The sequence below is a fragment of the Gossypium hirsutum genome, chromosome D01 (assembly GCF_007990345.1).
Source record: "Gossypium hirsutum isolate 1008001.06 chromosome D01, Gossypium_hirsutum_v2.1, whole genome shotgun sequence".
Lineage (NCBI taxonomy): Eukaryota > Viridiplantae > Streptophyta > Magnoliopsida > Malvales > Malvaceae > Gossypium > Gossypium hirsutum.
This window is the reverse complement of record NC_053437.1, coordinates 19,732,834-19,754,062: the sequence shown is the minus strand read 5'-3', so window position 1 is coordinate 19,754,062 and position 21,229 is coordinate 19,732,834. Positions and strand designations below refer to the sequence as shown.

General features: G+C 31.5%; 1 protein-coding gene and 1 long non-coding RNA gene across 2 annotated transcripts; one reads left to right on the top strand and one right to left on the bottom strand.

The window, feature by feature from the left end:
* Positions 1-268: 268 nt before the first annotated feature.
* LOC121213920 (uncharacterized) lies at positions 269-936 on the top strand. The gene is made up of 2 exons (XR_005909433.1): positions 269-680; positions 767-936. It is a non-coding gene; the product is annotated as an uncharacterized lncRNA (long non-coding RNA).
* A 4,352-nt stretch (positions 937-5,288) lies between these two features.
* LOC107921208 (cytochrome P450 734A1) lies at positions 5,289-9,538 on the bottom strand. The gene is made up of 4 exons (XM_016851089.2): positions 8,968-9,538; positions 7,771-8,018; positions 7,345-7,702; positions 5,289-5,902 (listed from the first exon to the last, which is right to left on the bottom strand). Exons 1-4 carry the CDS (start codon positions 9,463-9,465, stop codon positions 5,483-5,485), a joined length of 1,524 nt encoding a protein of 507 aa, XP_016706578.1. The 5' UTR covers positions 9,466-9,538; the 3' UTR covers positions 5,289-5,482.
* Between the last annotated feature and the right edge of the window lie 11,691 nt (positions 9,539-21,229).

Sequence of the window (21,229 nt, the reverse complement as noted above, 5' to 3'; positions counted from 1 at the left end):
TAAGGATTAATTCTTTGTTTACTTATTTATATTACTCTTTGAGAGGGTTTTATCTTAAGGTTTGGGTAGAAACCTTAAGGGAGTTGTAAGGTTAAACTTTGTCCTCAAAGGTTAGACAAATTAGTGAATTTGAGAAAATCTTTAGTCGTGGAAAGCTAAGGTATTAGAGTAGGCAGTTGGGGTCCAACCATTCTAAATCATTATGTTCATTTGTTCTATATTTTCTTTCTAGCTTCCACAAATTTTTAAAAGCTAATACATCCCCCTCTTGTGACTTATCAACCTAACAAAGCTTATGTCGACCTACCACACCTGAGAAACCTAGGGTTCATCTGTTGGATCTACCTTCCGGCAATCCTTTTCCACTGCATCCGCTGCAAAATCTAGCACCCCCCAAGCAGATAAATATTCCACTCCCACATTAAGCCTTTTGTAGCCAAAAGATGTGCCACTTCATTGCCCAGTCGTGGTGCATGCTTAAACACACATTTTCTGAAGTTCAACACAAGGATTTTGAATCTTCACTATATACACTAACAATCGATCTGTCTCTTCTATTTGCCTGAAGCTTCTTTACCACTGTAAGGGCATCGCCTTCAATCACAACCTCCTAGAGCCCAGATCTAAGCGCAGATGAACTGCCTGGAGACATGCAAAGGCCTCCGTGACAAACACAGTAGGTATGTATGTAATTGTTAGTGATTGTTGTTAACTCAAGGACATTACCTCTTTGATTTCTTATGACTATCCTAGAACATGATTTCAGGGAATGTTGTTGGAAAGTCGCTTCATAGTTAATTTTTATTGAAGATTTTTCTGGAGGCCTCCATCTTTTTTATTCAACCCTGCTACCAGGTCATTTCACTTTTAGAGCATCTAGTTCCTTTATGTAAGCATATACCTTGTTAATTATCTCATGAGGTTGTTGGTTTATTCTATCATGAATCATTTTATTTCCCGTTGACCATAAGAACCAAAGAGTACATACCATTAACCTGCAAATGTGATTAGAAGTAGAGAAAATATAGGCTAGCCAGTCTTGAAAAAGAGAATTTGATATCTCATGCGACCATTGTATATTTAGCTTATACCAGATTTCTACTGCTATGGGATAATCTTAGAACGTGTGTTCAAGGCTTTTTGGACCATTTGAGCATCTTGGACAAACCGATAAGCCCACCAACCGTCTATTATAAAGATTGTAGAAATTAGGAATATAATTGCGGAATATCCACCAATTTGTAATTTTAAGCTTCTTTGGCAAGTCAAGGCTTCCATAGTTTCTTGTAAAAAGATGTATAAGTGTATTGATGCTCATTAACCATAGGTAAATTTGTTTCCTGTAAAAGTATTTATATTAAATACATTACCATAAATATAATAAATATTTTATTGTATTAAATATAATTTTTAAAATTTTATATTTTAGGTTGGGTTATTTAGTTGCATAAGTTTGTTTTTTCTTTTTTTAGGTTTTGGCCTTTTGGGTAATGAGTTTAATTGTTATTGGGTTAGTGATTTAGGTTCCGTTTGTTTCACTGAAAATGGCTTCTAGAAAATGATATCTGGAAACTGACTTACTTTTTTTAGAAAAGCTAATATTTTATGGTGTTTGGATGAATTTGTATAAAATATTTTATGTTGTTTGGCTGATTTCTTAAAAACATTTCATAAAAGTTGTTTTCAATGAAACAAACATGCATTTGAGATTTTTTTTATCTTTTCATTGTTTAATTGAGTTTATTTTATATTTTACATTATTTTTGCATATATTAAAAATATTTTGTTAAATTTAGGTTCATTACAATGTTATTTTTTAGTTACATGACTACCAAATGAATATTTTTTATTTAAAATGTGAAATTAACAAAATTGACAAAAAAATTAACGATGTCAACAATTGGACGTGATTTTTAAATCTAAAAAGTAGAGGGACTAAATTCTTGAAAAAAAAATACAGAGTCTAAATTACAAATTTGTGAAGAGTACATAGACTTGTGGCATATTTTAACTATTATATTACAAAATATTTTTTATTAATATATTTATAATTGTAATAAATATTTATTATTAAAATATTAATATTCAATATTTTCAATAATATGTGAAGAATATTATTTAAAATTATTAATTTTAAAATTTATTATTAAAATAAAATTGAAATATTAAATAATTTATTAAAATAATTTATTATATGACTAGATATAAATAATTAAATATGTATGTTTAATAATATTGAAAAATATATTATTTTATATTAATATTTTAATATTTTTAAAAAATAAAATAAAAATAAAATTAATTATAAATTTAGTAATATTAAGCTTGATTTAAAAAGTTAATTTTTATGTAAAAATAAAATTATTTATAGATAAGCTTTTTTTCCGGAAAATGACTTATGCTTTTCAAAAGGGTAAGTCGTTTTATTTGTAAAATGACTTATTTTACGTTGACCTATAAATCATTTTCCGTTGACTAAGCTGTTTTTTATAAAACAAACACAGAAAAATGCAGAAAATATTCTTCATAAAACATTTTATATGTAAACAAACGGACCCTTAATATAAATCTAAATATATATAATTATTATTTAACATATATAATTAATATAATATATTTAGGCCGGGCTCGAAAAAAAATATTGCCTAAGGCCCGACCCATATAAAAAACGGGCCTTAAATTTTACACAAATGTATTTTTCGAGTTTCGTATTTTTGTCCAAACCCTCTCAATTTTGGAAGGACTTTTGAGCCTAGACAAATAGTTTAGCCCATGAGCAAGCCTAATTCTAAGACATTTGTCACCTATTTACATGTTATGCATTGCACGAATATGCAAACTAGTATGCATACATACATACACACATATATAAAAGAAGTAACACAAGCATATATGAAAACTGTCATATATATGGAAACTTTGAGTTTTTAGTTAATTTTTTTTAATAAAAATAAATATTAATTTTTTTGTATTATCCATATTTATTTTACCGTTCATATTTAGGGTTTGTAGTTGCCTCTTCTAACAATGTCGTCTCTAAAGTTCGATGTCTCCCCTTAGAAATCCAATGTATCTTACCATTGATATTTTTTAAAACAAACAAATATATTACTTTTTCTAATTTTAGCTAAGAACAAAATAATGACGTAATCTTTGGTTCATTTTCAATTATTTACAAAATCAAAATAATAAAATATATTTTACCAACAAGCATTGAGTGAAATGATAATACACATTGCACTCACAATGGGAGATACTGATTTGAACTTTAGATACAACATTGTTAGAAGGGACAACCACAAATCTTGAATATGAATCGTAAAACAGACATGAAAAGATACCAATAAATAAATATATTTTTTAAAAATTATTTTTATAATTAAATTTAAATAAAGTATTTTAAAACATTATTTAATTGAAATTCGAATTGGACTCAACCGAGACAAAAAAAATAATTGATTCATATTTAAAATCCCTTTTTAATTTTTTTTTACATTTACTTTAATTAAATAAATCAGATTTAATTATTTAATATATATTCACTTTTCATTTATTTTCATCTTTATTTTATTTAAATCAAATCAATCAATCAAATTTATGAATTTATGAAATAAATATAATATCACCTTTGTTTATTTAAATTATAAACTTTTATTTATTTCATGTTGCAATAATACTCTTGACTTTTTTTTATGAATATACAAATTTATATTTTAAATAATTTTAATATTATATATCCAAATTAATGAAAGAAACAATTTATGTTATTATATATTTTTATAAAATTTTATTAAAAATATTTTAATTAATTCATACAATCAGCCTGTGCATCACACGAGTAAAAAAAATTAGTTAAAATTAATGAAAGATAAAGGTAAAAAAAAAGAACTAGTTAAAAATAATAAAAGAAAGTAAAGTTAAATAATTTTAACAATTTTTATTTGGATAAACAAATTAATTATACTGATTTTTTACAATTATAACATTTTCATAAAACAATTTATAAAAGAAGTAAAGGAAAAAAAAATCTTTTCTTCATGTTCTTATTTAATTATGGATTATTATCCTCTACATTAGTAGTGAAATAAAAAAAAATTCACAAATGGGTTTGAGTTAATGTCATTTATTTTTAAGATATAATAAAATAATAATTAAATAATTAAAAAAAATTCCTACATCAAGTTTTTTTTTTTCACTTTGTGAATAAAATAATAAGCCTTTAAGCAAAAATCTCAACCTATCTTTATTTCTATCCATCAATATCTTATTTCATCAAAACTTATCAACTTTTTTTTCCATTGTTAGATTTAATTATTTATTTATTGGATACATTTTCTCTAATGAAAAAGGATAATGATTTTTGGCTCTCCAACTTTACAAAAAAAAAAGTTATTTTAACCTTTCATTTAATTTTTCACTTTTTTAGCTCTTAAACTTATATTTTTTGTCAAATCACTCTAAAATAAATGAAAAAGTTAACGTATGTTAACTTTGTTAATGTGGCATACACATGGATTGCCACGTAGATGACACATCATCATTTAATTATTTTTAATTTTAAAAAATATTTTTATATTTTTTATAATTTAAAATTTTTTAGTGATTTCTAATTTTTAAAAGTAGTTTTATAATTTTTTTAAATTTTTAAAATTTTAAAGAATGAATTAAATGTTGATGTGTCATCCACATGTATGCAACGTAACAAAAGTTAAAAAATGTTAACTTTCTATTAATTTTGGGTTGGTTTGAAAAAAAATATAAATTTAAGGGCTAAAAAAAGTGAAAATAAAATGAGCGCTAAAATGATTTTTTTTTTATAAAATTAGAAGGCCAAATAAGTCATTATGCCTTTGAGAAAAGCATATCTTCCCTTTGCCGACAATCGTCCAAATATTATTTTAGTAGCAAAAAAAAAAAGATGATTGAAAGTTAAAAAGTATAATGACTTATTTGACCCACCATTTTATAAAAAAATCATTTTAGCTATTCATTTAATTTTTTATATATTTAGTCGTTTAAACTTACGTTGTTTGTCAAATCACTCAAAATGGATGGAAAAGTTAACATTTGTCAATTTTATTGACGTGACGACATACACGTGATTGCCACACGTCAACAAATAAATAATTTTTAATTTTTAAAAATTAATTAATTGCTAACGTGGCATAAACATAGATTATCACATTGGTACCACGTCAGCAAAGTTAACAAATGTTAATTTTTCTATCCATTGAGGATAATTTGATATACAATGACAGCTTAAGAGCTAAAATAGAGGAAAAATTAAATGAAGGGCTAACCAAATAAGTCATTATTATACCAGTAATCTGGGGATACATTCGTAGGCATAATTTCAATCCATATGTTGATTCATCATCCTCTGGACAACAACAATAGGTAGAAGGGATATTGAGTTATAATAATATAAAGAGAGAAAATTCACTTATTTTACTAAGCATCCATGAAGTGGGCTTGAAAAGCATCATAAAGTTGTTCTTGTTAAGAGTAACTGTACGCCATACTGAGGCTCCAGGGAGATGAGTAGCTTGGGGGCATGAACGTATGTGGGCGACACCGCTAGAGAATATTGCCGGATAATCATAGCCAGGATGGTTTTCATCTCAATGGTGGCTAAAGTCTGTCCCACACAAAATCTAGGGCCCAAACCATATGGAATAAACGATGCCAAATGCTTCCGAGACTCTTTAAATCTGTCAGGATTAAATTTGTGAGCATCGTTTCCCCATATGTGGGTGTCATGATGAACGGCAGCCAGTGCCAAATAAAGCTCTGTACCAGCGGGAATGTAGATGTTCCCTAACTTCACATCTTTGTATGCTTTCCTCATCAACATCACTATTGGTGGGTAGAGCCGGAGTGTTTCATCTATTATCATGTTTACCTGTTGTAATATGGATTTTGTTGATGGAATGAAAATGAATTAGGGGTCATCTCTCATCATTCTTACAACTATCCAACATTCACTAATGCAGTGGATAAAATATCCAATTAGACTGGCAAGTTCAAAATTGAAAAAGAATAACAATTAAAAACATTAAATTCGATTTTTTTTTGAATTTTTTAATGAAAATGGGGTTTTTATTAGATAAATTCCACTAGTGGTCACCCAACTATTTGATTTTGTCTTTTTGGTCACCACCTTACTAACAATAGTAGTTTTTAAAATTGGCATGATAGCAACTTTAACTCTCAAAATTTATATATTGTGTTAATTTAATCTTAATTCTAAAAAATCTAACCATCAATATTTACACTTGATGTAATTTGATATTTTTGCAATTTTGCTTTTCTTTGTTACCCTTTCATCAAAAAAGCTAAAAAAATAAATTTATCAGCTAAATTTAATTGAAAATATACAAAAAATGGAAACATCCAAAAAAGATAAAATTTATCAGTTAATTTTTTATAGAACCAAAACTAAATTAACATAATTTATAAATGTAGTGAGTTAAAGTTGCTATTATGCCAATTTTAAAAGTTGTCATCGTTAGTCCATTGGTAATCAAAAAACACAAAATCGAATAGTTGAGTATTATATTGTAATTTTTATTGTTGAATGACAAAAAAAAATATTAATAGTTGGATGACTATTAATGTAGTTTACCTTTTTTATTATGTTTTGGGCTTTGCTTTTGTGAATACAAGTATAATTTAAATGAAATTCTCTTAATTGCTATTCTTCTTTTAATTTTTAATACACTTCACCTGATAGTAATCTTTGGATCAATCCACACCTTCCCAACCAAATACTATAATGAGCTAATCAAATTTTGTATTAAGAGTTAGGACTGAATTTTGAAATGTTAAAGTCATTATATTGATTTATAACTTTTTAGAGGGACTAATTTAAAATACCGTATCTAGCTGTGAAATGCTGTAAATATTATGAGGACATCATATCAAATTTAGCCCTTAATATTTATATCTTTTGACAATTTGGCTTTATTTCCTTTTTTGAGCTATATTTGACCTTGAATGTTAAAAAAAAGAATCAAATTTAACCATTAAACTTTTGAAAAGAGTCGAAGTGTTTTTTTTTAATAAGAATACTAAGATGTTAAAATTTTAAAGATAACAGTTTGCACGATAATCCATATATATATCATGCTATTTTTTTAAATTTTTATTCTTTTTATATTTTTTTAATTTTAATTTTAATTTTTTAATTTTTATAACTTTTGAATTATTTCCGTTAAAAAAACTATATGAATTTTTTTTTGAAAAGTTAGGACCAAATTTAGAAAAAAAAAGAATATTGAAAGAAAAGATAAACATTAAGTGCTAAATATATGATTATGGTTATTAAGAGAGGAGTTAACTTACAATCTTCAAGTCCTTCAAATTCTCTGCAGCCGGAACCTTATTGCTACCCAGGACACGAATCACTTCTTCTCTTGCCTTATCTTGCCATTCTGGATTCAAACCCAAAAGCAGAAGCGCCCAGGCTAATGCATTGGCCGCTGTCTCTTTTCCTGCGAAGTAAAATGTCTTGAATTCCCCTATTATTTCCTCCTCTCCCAGCCTCTCTTCTTCATCCGAACCCATCAACAGACTAAGGAAACTTGAAGATTCTTCTCTTGTTTCATTGTTTGCTCGGATCAGTGCTCGAATTGATTCATTAGTTTCCTTATCTAGTCTCCAGACTCTCCACATCTCTCTGCTATTTTTAGTAGGCAAAAACCTGGTAGGGATGATGTGTTAGATAGGGGTATATTTTAAAAGAAAAATGAAGAGGGTTATCACCACTACCTCAAGCCTGGGATATTTAGGCTTTCGACTGCGAGAGAGAAAAACTGCATTTGCTGTTCTTGTAACAAAAAGATCTGTTTTCCTTGTTCAGAAAAGGTTCCGAATGCTGTTCTTGATATAATATCAGCTGAGAGGTCATGAAGTTGTTTAAACACTTCCATTTCGAATTCATCTCTCCCTGCTCTTCTTTCTTCCCATTTCTCCAGCATTTTACATGTCTCCGCCACTATATCCGGTAACCAACACTCCTGTCCAAAACACTTTCATTTTTACTACTGCCACTGTACATTATCTCATCTACAAATAACTTAAAATAGAGGGTAATCTTTTTATTATTATTATTTTAATATCTCGTATGCCTTAGTCGGTTAGTTATAAAGATTAAAAATATTTTTTATATATATTTTAGACTTACGATCAAATTGATAAATATTATAAATATTAAGAGTTTAACTTTTTAAAATTAGAACTAAATGACCTTTTGTAAACATTAAGGGTTAAATTTGTTGATTTTTTTATATTTAAGATCAAATTAATAGAACTTGTAAATATTAGAGGTTTAATTTGTTACTAGACCAATAACAAAAACCCACATCAACTTAGAAGGACTAAAATATTTAATTTTAAAAAGTTTAGTAACTAAATTAAATAATAATAATTTTTCCATAAAAAATAATTTTCAACTTGGATTTAACGTTTCACATAACCATTTAACAGATAAATTTAATGAATAAGCTAATTTGCACGTTTCAAAATGTATAAAAACTATTTTACCTATTTTTTTTCAATAGAAATACCGAAACACAATTTGCCCCTAAGTATATGGGCTTCCTTAATACATTCACCTTTAATTTCGAAATAATGACTTCATAAATAATAAATTTCAAAGTTAAAATTTTGAAATCTAAAAAGGAATTTCAATTACCAAACTTTACCTAAATTAATTTTTCATAAATATTTTAAGAAAAATATTTGGTATATTGTAAGTAGAGTTTTTTAGACTTTTGTATAAAAATATAAAAATATATTAAAAAAACAAGTAATAATTTTTTACAAGTGCTTATAAAATAAACAAAAAACAATGTGAGTAATAACCCATATATCTATTATTTCATATTTTTTACCCATAATCTTTTATATATAAATCAAGTGGATTACCAAATATCATTATTCAGGTTGAATTCTGTTTGATTTTACCTTGACTCTTTCCATGCGAAAGGGACGGTTTAAGATCCTCCTGTGAAGTGTCCATTGTTGACCAAACAAAGCAATAAGTCCCTGTCCGAAGAGAATCTTGCCCTTAGGATCGAACCCGGTTTTATCAAATGAGCCACCTCCTGTGTTCATGGTGATCTCCTTGATCAGATCCGGGTCAGATATTGCTAGCCTGGGTTGTGAACCAGACCAATACAAAAACGGTTTCCCATATATGTTGGACCACTTGTGGTAGAACGGAGCCACCCGCGGGAGGACATCGTGGTCGCCGTCGTGAAGTGGAGATGGCTTCGACATTGCTTCTTCGAACAGACGGCGGATCTCAGGCATGTTTCCGAAGATGGGACGGTAGCCGGGACCGGTTACTCCTTGCTTCTTGAAATGGTTTTGGATTCTGAAAGGGATCCATATGGTGTTGTATGCAAATTTGAAGAGAAGGATGCAAAAAACTGCCACCAAAACAAGAATGAGATGGGTCATTAGTAAAATCACAGTAAGAGAGAACTGATGTCTGGGAAGGGTGGTGGATAGAAAGAGGTGATCAACATATTTATTTGCGGTGGAATGATATCACAAAACATTAATGTACCAATCATTGTGCCTTATGATTTCACGAGAATTGTCCAAATCTTTCACGTGTTTACAAAATCGCCTCTGTTCGAATTTTTTTGGGTAAACTACATCCATTTCCCTTAATTTTATTTAAAATTACATTTTGGTCATTCAACTTTCAAAAGTTACATAATAATTACTAACGTTATCAAATTGTTACATTTTTTGTCATTCGGCTGTTAACTTCCTTTAAAAAAGTAATGTTGCACCTTAATTAAAAGGGTTAATAGCTAATTTTGTCCCTAAGCTATAGTTAAAAAATTATTTTGACATTTTAAAATTTTTTAACAATAATTGTAAATTTTTTTAAAAAAATCTTTAAAATAAATAAAAAAATCATATAAAAATCAATTGCAGCAAGGAAAAACCAAGAATTTTGTAGCTAAATTATCCAAATCCAATCTCATCAAAAATAAAAGTTTTTGAACTTTCACAAAAAGAAGAAGAAGAAGAAGAAGAAGAAGAAGATCCATTCACTTTGATCCTACTCATTTTTTTCATTTGGTTTGTTGTCTTACACTCTTTTTATTTGCATCTTTCTTTGCTTTTTTCCTGTTCTCTTTTTTCATGCGTCCGCTCCACTCTTCCCACATCATTAAAAATAACGAATATATGTTTTATTTATAGTTGAAAGTAAAATCTTGACTTGAAATTTGAGAGAAAAAATGATGGGTATGGAGAAGAAGAAGAAGACAAATAATAAGAGCACTTTGTATTATAAATTTAAAAAATCCAAAATTGAAAGTTAGTCAAATACCTAATCAATTTAGTAAATGGAGTTACAAAAAAGAAATGATGGGTTTACCAAAGAACCCAAACAAACATTTTGCTCTCTCTCTTGCCATCTTCTTTCTTAATTTTGTTAATCTTTTTTTCATAATTATCAGGAAAATCCTACAGATAAGCCGTTGATGGTTGAAATTTTTAGGATTATGAAGAATGAAAGCATTGTTGCAAGCTTAGATTTGGTTTCTTGAAAACTCAAGCAAAAACAACCAGTCTAATAATTAAATCTGAATCTTACATTAAGATGTATTTTGTTAGGGCTTTTAGGACTTTGAGTTAAAATAAAAATAATAATATTTTCAGAACAACTTCTTGGTAAAATATCATGAAGTACATGTGATTGAATGTATTCATCAACAGTGAAAAACAAATGAAATTTAGTATGAAAATTTTAAGATTTTTTATATAATAAAAATTTGCAAGAAATGTTAGTTTAAATTTTAAGAATTTTTTTAGATTTATACATATTTAAACTTTTTTTAAAGAAATATGATTTTTAATTATTTTTTTAGATTTTCTAATAATTTTTAGTCTAAGATTTTTAAATTGTTTATTGTTAAGAAATTTTAAAAATATCAAAATAATTTTTTAACTATAACTCAGTAAACAAATTAGTTATTAACCATTTGAATTAAGGTGTGATGTTAGAAGTTAACAGTCAAGTGAAAATGTAATAATTTGATAACGTTAGTGACTATCATATAACTTTTGAAAGTTTGGTAATAGAAATGTAATTTTAAACAAAGTTTAGGGATAATTGGTGTAGTTTATCCAAACAAATTTACACTAATTTCTTTTTTTAAAAATACACTAGTGTAGGTGTTTCATGAAGTCATTATACTAAAGTATCATGATTGAGTTCTTCTTTATTATATAGTATTACGAAAAATACTTATCAAGTGTTCGCCCAATGAATTTGTCATAAGTGTGTTACCCTCGTTGGATATAGTTAATTTTTTTGGAATAAATTTGTTTCCTATAATGATCTATTATATCTCATGGTAGCCATTGTATCTTCTTTCATGAAAAGTCAATTATTAACAAATAGTAATTAAATCATTTATCACTAAGATAAATGACCCGTGACCACATTACTTTTCATCTATCATATAATGCCGATGAGAGGATATCATTTACCGTTAATTGGGTTATGAATTTCACTATTGTGGAGTTGTAACGCCCCGCTTAATTAATTTATGTTTTTCTAAATACTTGACATGAATATGTATCTGCTTCAGTGGTTAAGTAGTTTGGGGTGTGTATGAGGTCTTGGGTTCAAGTCTCATATTTGCAAATTTTGTCATTTTTCTAATCCTAACCTTATCCTTGGTAGATTGGGTTATATTCTATCTTCGGTAAACTCATATCAGAATGAGCTTGTTGGTTAGAGTGGTAAGAAGTTAGTGTGTTGGAGGTCTTATGTTTGAATTCTTGCGTGAGTGGGGGTGTTAATTTTGCTCGATTGTCTGATAGAGTTTCGGTAGAGCTAAAATTTTGAGGGAGTTATGAGTTAGTGGGATTTGGTGGTTAGTGGGAGGTTAGAATAGATATAGTGGGATTTTATTTTATTTTATTTTTATTTTGTTTTCAAAATTTCTTTTCTCTCTCTTCTAGAAATTCTGACTTGAGTTTCTTCCTCTATTCTTTCCTTTTTCTAATCTGTGCGTATTTTTTTTGTTCCTCTCGTTATACTCGAATTTTGGTACTCTTCGTGGAATATAGGTAAGAGGGGTTACTTTCGTAATGGTTTCGGTAAATTGTTTGATTTCTACGAAATTTTTGTAGAATAAGGCTGTGGTGAAGGAGTTTCGCTCTGACGGTCTAAATCGTGTTGATATATGTTCTTGTCGACAGTAAGTTGTGTGCGTTATTTCGAGTTTATGTATCGATTCGTAAATTGATGGCTAATTGGCGAATGGGATGTTGTTTCCTAAGTTTCGGAGGGCTCGGGATTGCTGTAGCATCTAAAGTGAACCAGGTGTATTCCCAAAACGCAGAAAATCGGGTTTCGACGAAATCCAAAAAAGTAATCTGTCGACGTCACACGGGCGTGTGGCCGGCCGTGTGGTTTCCCGTGTGTCTGACGAAGGTGCGACCAGGCGTAAGACACGGTCGTGTGATGGTGTGAGTGTGGCCGTGTGGACCATACAGGCTAGGCCATATTGGGCGTGTGGGCCCACACGGGCATGCCACACGGGCTTGTAGGTTTTGGGCCAGGCCGTGTGGGCCACACGGGAAAAGCCAATTTGGGCATGTGGGCCCACACGGGCATGTAGGCTCATAATTCTAAATTTTTCCCTAGGGTCGCACGGGTCGTTCCGATTGATTGTGGGCCTACCATAGGGTCGGTAAGGGCTAACCAAACCCTAAATTATGTGATCTGATATTCTGATAGTCTACTCTGAGTAGGACATCGTTATGCATATATGATTATTCTGTTAAACATATATGATATCTGTATGCAAGCATGCTAAGCATGATGTTTCTGTATTTGTATTTTGTATTTATGATTGGGGTGGGAATTGTATATATGAAGGAAGTGATTATGTATGGCGACTTTCGCCTATATTCTGGCAGCTTGACTACACATTATCTGTTACGTGTTGTAATGACACTATTTGGTGTGTAAGGATGGGTGGGTGTTTTTAACCCCACATGGTATGATGGGATGGTCGGAGTTGGTGTGTAGAGGATGAAGTAATTTTACCATTAAAGTTAACAGTGTCAAAAGTAAAACAATTTTTTTAGCCTTCAATATTTGTAGTTTTTTTTGTAAATTTGGATCATACTCTCTAAAAGTATCTATATATTTTTTGAAAATTTTAATTTTTTTCATATTTTAAATAAAAACATAAAAATTTATAATTTTTAAAATATAAAAATGATTTTAAGAATATGAAAAAAATTCCAAAATTCATTGTCATCTAAATCAGACCAGTTAGGCAAGAAATTGCTTGGGATATTAGTCTAGTGAGAGGTAAAAAACTGGTTCACCCACGAACCAGTACGAGCTGGTTGAAACGAGCTAAAAAATCAATAGAATAGATAGTTGAACCAATTTTTATAATTTTTATAATTTTTATTTTGATTTTCAATATTTTATTTGCTTTGAACGAGTTGGATTGGTTGTTTTGGGAGCCAATTGGTCAAACAATTCGAAATTGATTTAACTGGTTTTAGCTCGATTCAACCAATTCATATCAGTTCATGGGTCAACCTGTGTTTTATCTCTCACAGGACTAATACCCCCAACAGTTCCCGATCCAACTAGTCGAATTTAGAGATCAATGAATTTTGGAAAATTTTAAATATTTTTAAAATAAATTTTTAATTTTTAATTTTAAAGAGTTTTTATTTTTTTCATAATTTTTTATGTTTCAAAAAATATAATTTTTATGATTTTATTGAAAATGTGAAAAAAAATTAATTTTTAAAAAATTTCAAAATTTTTTATGTTCTTTTAAAGGGTAACGACCAATTGGACAAAAAACTGTAAATGTTAAGAGCTAAAAAAGTTATTTTACCCTTGACATTGTTAACTTTAATAGCAAAATTAGATGGAGGGACCGAGATTTTAAAATGAAAAAAGTACAGGGACTCAATGTCTCAAAATTAAAGTATAGGGACTAAATTTTAAATGTCAAAGCAATACAGGGACCTTTGGAATATTTAAACCCATAATAGTAACAAGGCTTTATTCAAAATTTAGCCCCTGAACTACACCCATTTTCCCACTTTGGTACTTAAATTTTTTTGTCCCATTTTGATACCTGAACTTTGCACCATTACCCGTTTTAGTACCTAAAAGCTAATGGCGTTTTAAATATATATATCTGGCCAATCAAAATGCACTGACATGGTAGGTTTGTAATACCCCAAAAATCATAGGGTTAGAATTAATAAAATAGCTAAGGTTCAAGCCTTACTTTTTTCATTTTTCCTCTTTTATTTTTCAACAACAAAGGAACAAAACCAAGCTAGTATATATATTAAATGTGGTAGAAAATGATCAAGCATGGGCAGTAGCTCAAGTGGTAAGACTTTCATTTTTCCCTTGCATCTAGGTTTAAATCACACAAATTCCGTTCCATTTTTTTTTGAATTCGAAAAAATGGTTTATTTTCCAAATCAGCCCCTAAAGTGTGAAAACCATAGATATTTAATATTCTTTCCAAATCATATGATACGAGTCACAAAGGCCCAACCCAAGTTCAAGAAAGTGATGGGCTCAAATTGCCACAATGCCCAATAACGAGATCAAAGGCCCGACAAATGCGGTCCAAACTAAATGGGACCATTCAAGAGTTTGTTAGCAAGGCCTTAGATACATACATGAGAGAACAAGAAAATCAAGATTCGCTTTCTTGTTTTCAAGAAAATCAAGAAACCGAATCTTGGCCCAATTTTGCTGTTCGAAGAGATTTCAAGAATCAAGAAAATCAAGATTTCAAATCTTGGAAATCTTGGTCCAAGAAACCAAATCTTGCAGCCAAAACGCATTGGATCTCCGTTACGAGCGTCAACGACCCAATTTCGGAAGGAGATGGATCACGAGCCCAAATTATTGAAGGCGAGGCCCAATAAGCAAATTCCAGCCCAATCAAGAAATCTATGCATATTTAGTTGAAAATCAGGCAAAAAATGTCAAAGGGCCCAATTTGTAAACATTTGAATTGTTAATTTAAATTTTAGGCTCTAGGAAAGATACATGTTAAATTTCGGCCCAAAACAGCCCATTTAAGTGGCCAGCCGAAATTTCCCTATTATTTCTCTTAATTAGGTTTAAATTTTAAGTTTTCTAATTAGATTAGGATTTGTTGGAGGCCTATATAAGCATTGGCCGGCCACCCTTTGTAAAAACACATCTCATTATTATTTTTTATCAAATTTCATATTTGTTTGAGTGCAGAATTTTCTTTGGGGTTTTTCTCCAAGAATTCTATCTTGAGCTTTCTTTAGAAGCTGTTTTAATAATCTTTGGATTGTGGGAGCCATCTTCAACCTTCTTCTTGCCATTGATATTCATTGGAGGGGAGATTAGAGCCGTTTGAAGGGATTTGTGAATTCTTTCGGGAATTCAAGGATTCTTAGGGCTTTTCTTTATTTCTTGCTGTTTCGATTTATTTCTTTATTCCTGCTTGTGCCAATTCATTATCTAATCTTTTTGCTGTTCTTGCTTGTGTTTCCAGCCTTGATTAAACTCAAGATCTCATCGTTTAAGCTGTTCTTCTATTGGCAGCACACATTCGAACCCAAAAATCCCCAATTCCTTGGCAATTCGGCAGATTGGTTCTTTTCTTGATTGCTAAATCGAGTTCTTGGCTTCCAAGAAACCACCTTTCATAAGTGTTTCGATTCTTGATTAGATCTTACTGATTTTTTTGGGTTCTTATTCCAGATCTTGAAATTTCCAGATTTAATCTCATTATTTGTTTTGATTTCAGATCTGTTCGTTAGAGCTTTCGTAGGAGTTTCCGTGACTTGGCAACTCGATCTTGGTCCGCGCGCGCCTCTATATCATTTGGTATCAGATTTTGGGTGTTTTGGGTGTTCTTGGTTGATTTCTAAACTGATCTCTATTTTTTAAAGCACAAACAGCAGTTTTACCCAGAAAAATTGTTCGAAAAAAAATTCATTTGATTGGGTAAACGTTGTCCGATTGATCTAAAATTTTATATACATATTTGTGGCACTGTTATTGAATATAAAAAAATTAATCCCGCAAAAAAATCTGTCAGAAAAGTCAAAAAAATCAAAAAAAATATGAAATTCAATAAAAATTTAAAAAAAGATTCAGCGGGTTGAATTTGGTGCCCAAACTTTCCAGATAAAAAATTCAATATATAAGGACATTCCAAATTTAATTTTGTGATTTTTAGAGATCGGGAACACCTCGAACGAAGTTGTCAAGTTACTCCGCAGTTTTTCGAGTTTTTTGTTTTCAACAATTTTTATTGATTCTTAGCTGTAGGTTTTCATTTGTTTGCCTTTATTCTTCCTTTACGCTATCTAACACCTTCTTGTTTCTTGTGTTAGTAGGATTTAAACGTGTGCCCAATTCTTCCTCGGTGCAACACGAATCAATTGGTGTCTCGTCAGTTTTTGGCATCCTAGTGCACATTAGGATTCTTTGGTAGATCGGTTCATCCACTCTCTAATTGGTTGATATAAACTCTCCTAAAGGACTCACAAGACTGAATTCTACCTCATTGCGAATTTGAATTTTCTTTTTCAGTGATTAACGGTGAGGTTTGCTAACTTTTATTTTTGAGTGTTGAGTGTTTATTTTTGCAGGTTTTTGGAAAATGTCTAAAGGTGATATTGACCATAATGATGTGTATGACATGTTTCAAAAACTCCAACAACAATTAGATGAACACGCTGCCACACTTCGAACCTTGAGTACCGCTTTCAATGAGGTGAGATTGAATCAAGATCCTCATTATCGTGATCCAATTACAGAAGATAGGGATAACCCACCTCCTTCTCATAGACGCAGTCCTCGACGTGTCCCTAGAACTGATGCTGATTTTCATGATCGTGGGCAACCCTCCTTGGCAAAACCGAAGTTCACAATTCCCCAATTTCGTGGTAAGAATGATCCAGAAGCTTATTGTGAATGGGAATCTAAGATTGAACTAATGTTTAGGTATTATAAATGTCCGGATGATGAGAAAGTTGCGTTAGCAATGCTGGAATTTTCAGATTATGCATTAAGTTGGTGGACTCAACTTGGGGTAAATCGTCATCGAAATTATGAAGGTGAGATTTCAACATGGGAGGAGTTGAAACAAATTATGCGAAAAAGGTTTGTTCCACCTCACTACTATAGGGAGATTAAAACAAAGCTTAGAAGACTTATTTAAGGTAGTAGGACAGTGGATGAATATTTTAAGGAGATGGAGATGCTCATTCAGAGAGCTAATGTGGAGGAGGATGAGGAAACAACTATGGTTCGATTTATTGATGGTTTGAACAGGCCGATAGCTAATACATTAAGGCTACAAACTTACATTGATTTGGAAGAAGCAGTTCATAAAGCCATTGAGATCGAGCAACAACTAAAGGAACAAAGGTTTGGTTCCTTCTCGACTTCACAATATTACTGAGGTAACAACTCCAATTCTGATTTTAAGAGTTCGAAATCCCCTTTTGTTACTAACAAGTCTTCTTTGAGTAATGGAAGTAAGCAATCAGATTGGAAAAAAGGGGCTCCTGCTAAAACACAAACACCTTCTAAGTAGCCCAATTTAGGTGATTCGAGTGCGAAGAGGACTCGTGAGATTGAATGCTTTAAGTGCAAAGGGCGTGGTCATTATAGTAGGGAATGCCCTAACACGAGATTACTTCTTCTAAAAGATAACGGTGAGTACACTTCCGACTCTAATAATACAGATCCATATATGCCAGAACTTGTGGATGACAGTGATAATGGCGAAGAGTTGGTCGAACCACCAAAGGAAGGGGACTTTGCTGATTTCCATTGCTTTATAGTTCGCCGAACCCTTAACATTCATATAAAAGATGATGATAGCCAAAAGACCAATATTTTCCATTCTCGATGTTTTATTAAAGGTAACTTATGTTCACTCATTATTGATAGTGGGAGTTGCTCGAATGTAGTGAGTAGCTATTTGGTGGATTCTTTAAAGTTGCCTTGTACCAAACACCCTAAGCCATATCACCTTCAATGGCTTAATGAATGTTCCGAAGTAAAAGTTACAAAATAGTCATTGGTCACTTTTAAGCTCGGCAATTACGAAGATGAAGTTTGGTGTGATGTAGTCCCAATGCATGCGGCACACTTGCTCTTTGGACGACATTGGCAATTTGATCGTGATGTTACACACCAAGGTAAACTTAATCGATACTCCCTTGTATTTAAAGGTAAGAAATTCACTTTTGCTCCTTTAAATCCCACTGATGTATACAAAGATCAACAGAGGATGATGAAATTTTGTGAGGGGGTAAGGGAGAAAGGGCAAGTACAAAAGACAGAGAGAAAAGAGGCTAATAGTGAAAAAAGTCACAATTTAAAAAGCCCAAAGGTGAGTGAATCCTCAAGAGGTAAAATGAGCGAAAAAAATCTTTTAGCAACAAAAAAAAATGTGCGGAGAGCCCTACTCAACAAACAGCCTTGTATCCTTGTGAGATTTAGGCAAAATTATTTATCTTTATCTAATGTTAACGAAAATTTTCCTAGTGTGTTTCAGTCTCTTTTGCAGGATTATGAGGATGTTTTTAGTGAGGCCTCTAAAGGTTTACCACCTTTACGAGGGATTGAACATCAAATTGACTTAGTACCCGGAGCTTCGATTCCAAATCGACCAGCCTATAGATGCAATCCCGAGGAGACAAAGAAATTGCAAAGACAAGTTGAGGAGTTACTAGATAAATGGTACATTCGTGAAAGCTTAAGCCATTGTGCTGTTCCTGTCTTATTGGTACCAAAGAAAGATGGTACGTTTCGTATGTGTTGATTGTCGCCCAATCAACAAGATAACGGTAAAGTATCGACATTCAATTCCTAGACTTGATGATATGCTTGATGAATTACATGGTTCAATAATATTTACAAAAATTGATTTAAAAAGCGGTTATCATCAAATTCGAATGAGGGAAGGGGATGAATTGAAAACAGCCTTTAAAACAAAATTTGGATTGTATGAATGGTTAGTTATGCCTTTCGGCCTTACTAATGCACCTAGTACATTTATGAGATTGATGAATCATGTTTTAAGGCTATACTTGGGTAAATTTGTAGTAGTTTACTTTGATGATATCTTAATTTATTCCAAGACTTTAGATGATCATGTTTTCCATGTTCGAACCGTTTTGGATATTCTGCGAGCTAAAAAATTATCTGCCAACCTTGATAAATGCACATTCTGTTGTGATAAACTAATATTCTTAGGTTTCATAGTTAGTGCTCAAGGTATTCATGTCGACGAGGACAAAGTCAAGGCAATTAAGGAGTGGCCGACTCCTAAATCGGTAACTGAGGTAAGATCTTTCCATGGTTTAGCTAGTTTTTATAGACGATTTGTGAAAGATTTCTCTACTATTGCTGCCCCATTGACAGAGGTTATAAAGAAATCAGTGGGTTTCAAATGGGGTGAAACCCAAGAATGGGCCTTTCAAACTCTAAAAGCTAAGTTATGTTCTGCTCCTTTGCTTAAATTACCTGATTTTGCTAAAACTTTTGAACTTGAGTGTGATGCTTCAGGAATTGGAATCGGCGCCGTTTTAATGCAGGATAAGCAACCCATTGCTTATTTTAGTGAGAAATTGAATGGTGCACAGTTAAACTACTCGACTTATGACAAAGAACTCTTGGCATTGATTCGTGCACTTCAAGTATGGCAACATTATTTGTTGCCTAATGAGTTTGTCATACACACAGATCATGAATCCCTTAAATGGTTAAAGGGACAAGGTAAGTTGAGTAAAAGACATGCCTGATGGGTAGAATTCATTGAAACATTTCCCTATGTGATACAATAGAAAGCAGGTAAAGATAATGTAGTTGCCGATGCTTTGTCTCGACGATATGCTTTAATGACTACATTGAATGCTAAAGTCTTAGGGTTTGAACACATTAAATAATTATATGACGATGATACTGATTCCAGCCATATCTATAAGAATTGTGGACATACTGCTTTTGAAAAGTTTTATCTTGTAAATGGCTTTCTTTTTCGTTTAAACAGGTTATGCATACCAAAGTGTTCCATGAGAGAATTGTTGATTCATGAAGCCCATAGTGGGGGGTTAATGGGACATTTTGGAGTGGCCAAAACACTAGACATCTTGCAAGAACACTTCCATTGGCCACATATGAAGAAGGATGTGGAAAAGGTATGTTCCAAGTGCATTACATGCAAACAAGCAAAATCTAAAGTAATGCCTTATGACCTTTACACTCCTCTACCAATTCCTACTTCACCTTGGGTAGATTTATCCATGGATTTTATTTTAGGTTTTCCTCGAAATAAGAAAGGAAGAGATAGTATATTTGTTGTTGTTGACAGGTTTTCAAAGATGGCACATTTTATTTCTTGTCACAAAACAGATGATGCTACACATGTGGCAGACTTATTCTTTAAAGAGGTGGTAAAACTTCATGGCATCCCTAAAACAATTGTTTCTGATAGAGATGTCAAATTCCTTAGCCACTTTTGGAAGGTATTGTGGGGTAAGCTTGGTACTAAATTACTTTATTCTACTACATTTCACCCCCAAACTGATGGTCAAACTGAAGTAGTTAATCGAGTCTTAGGGACTTTATTACGAGCTGTTGTGGGAAAGAACATTAGAAATTGGGAAGAATGCCTACTATTTGTTGAATTTGCATATAATAGATCTATTCATTCTACAACTGGTTATTCTCCATTTGAACTTGTTTATGGCTTTAACCCACTAACAGTACTTGATCTTGCGCCACTCCCTCTTGAACACATTATTAATTTAGATGGAGAACAGAAAGCTGAGTTGGTGAAATCCCTACATGAGAAGGCTAGGCAACGAATAGCCAAAACAAATGATGCCAACACCAACAAAGCAAACAAGGGGCGCAAGCGGGTTGTACTAGAACCCGGAGATTGGGTTTGGGTCCATTTGAGGAAAGAATGATTTCCTACTAAAAGAAAAACCAAGTTGGACCCAAGGGGCGATGGGCCTTTCCAAGTACTCGAGCGGATCAACGACAACGCCTATAAAATTGATCTACCTGGTGAGTACAATGTAAGTTCTACTTTTAATGTGGCTGACTTGTCCCCATTTGATTTTTCAGATTCGAGGACGAATCTTTTTGAGGAAGGGGGGAGTGATACGAGTCACAAAGGCC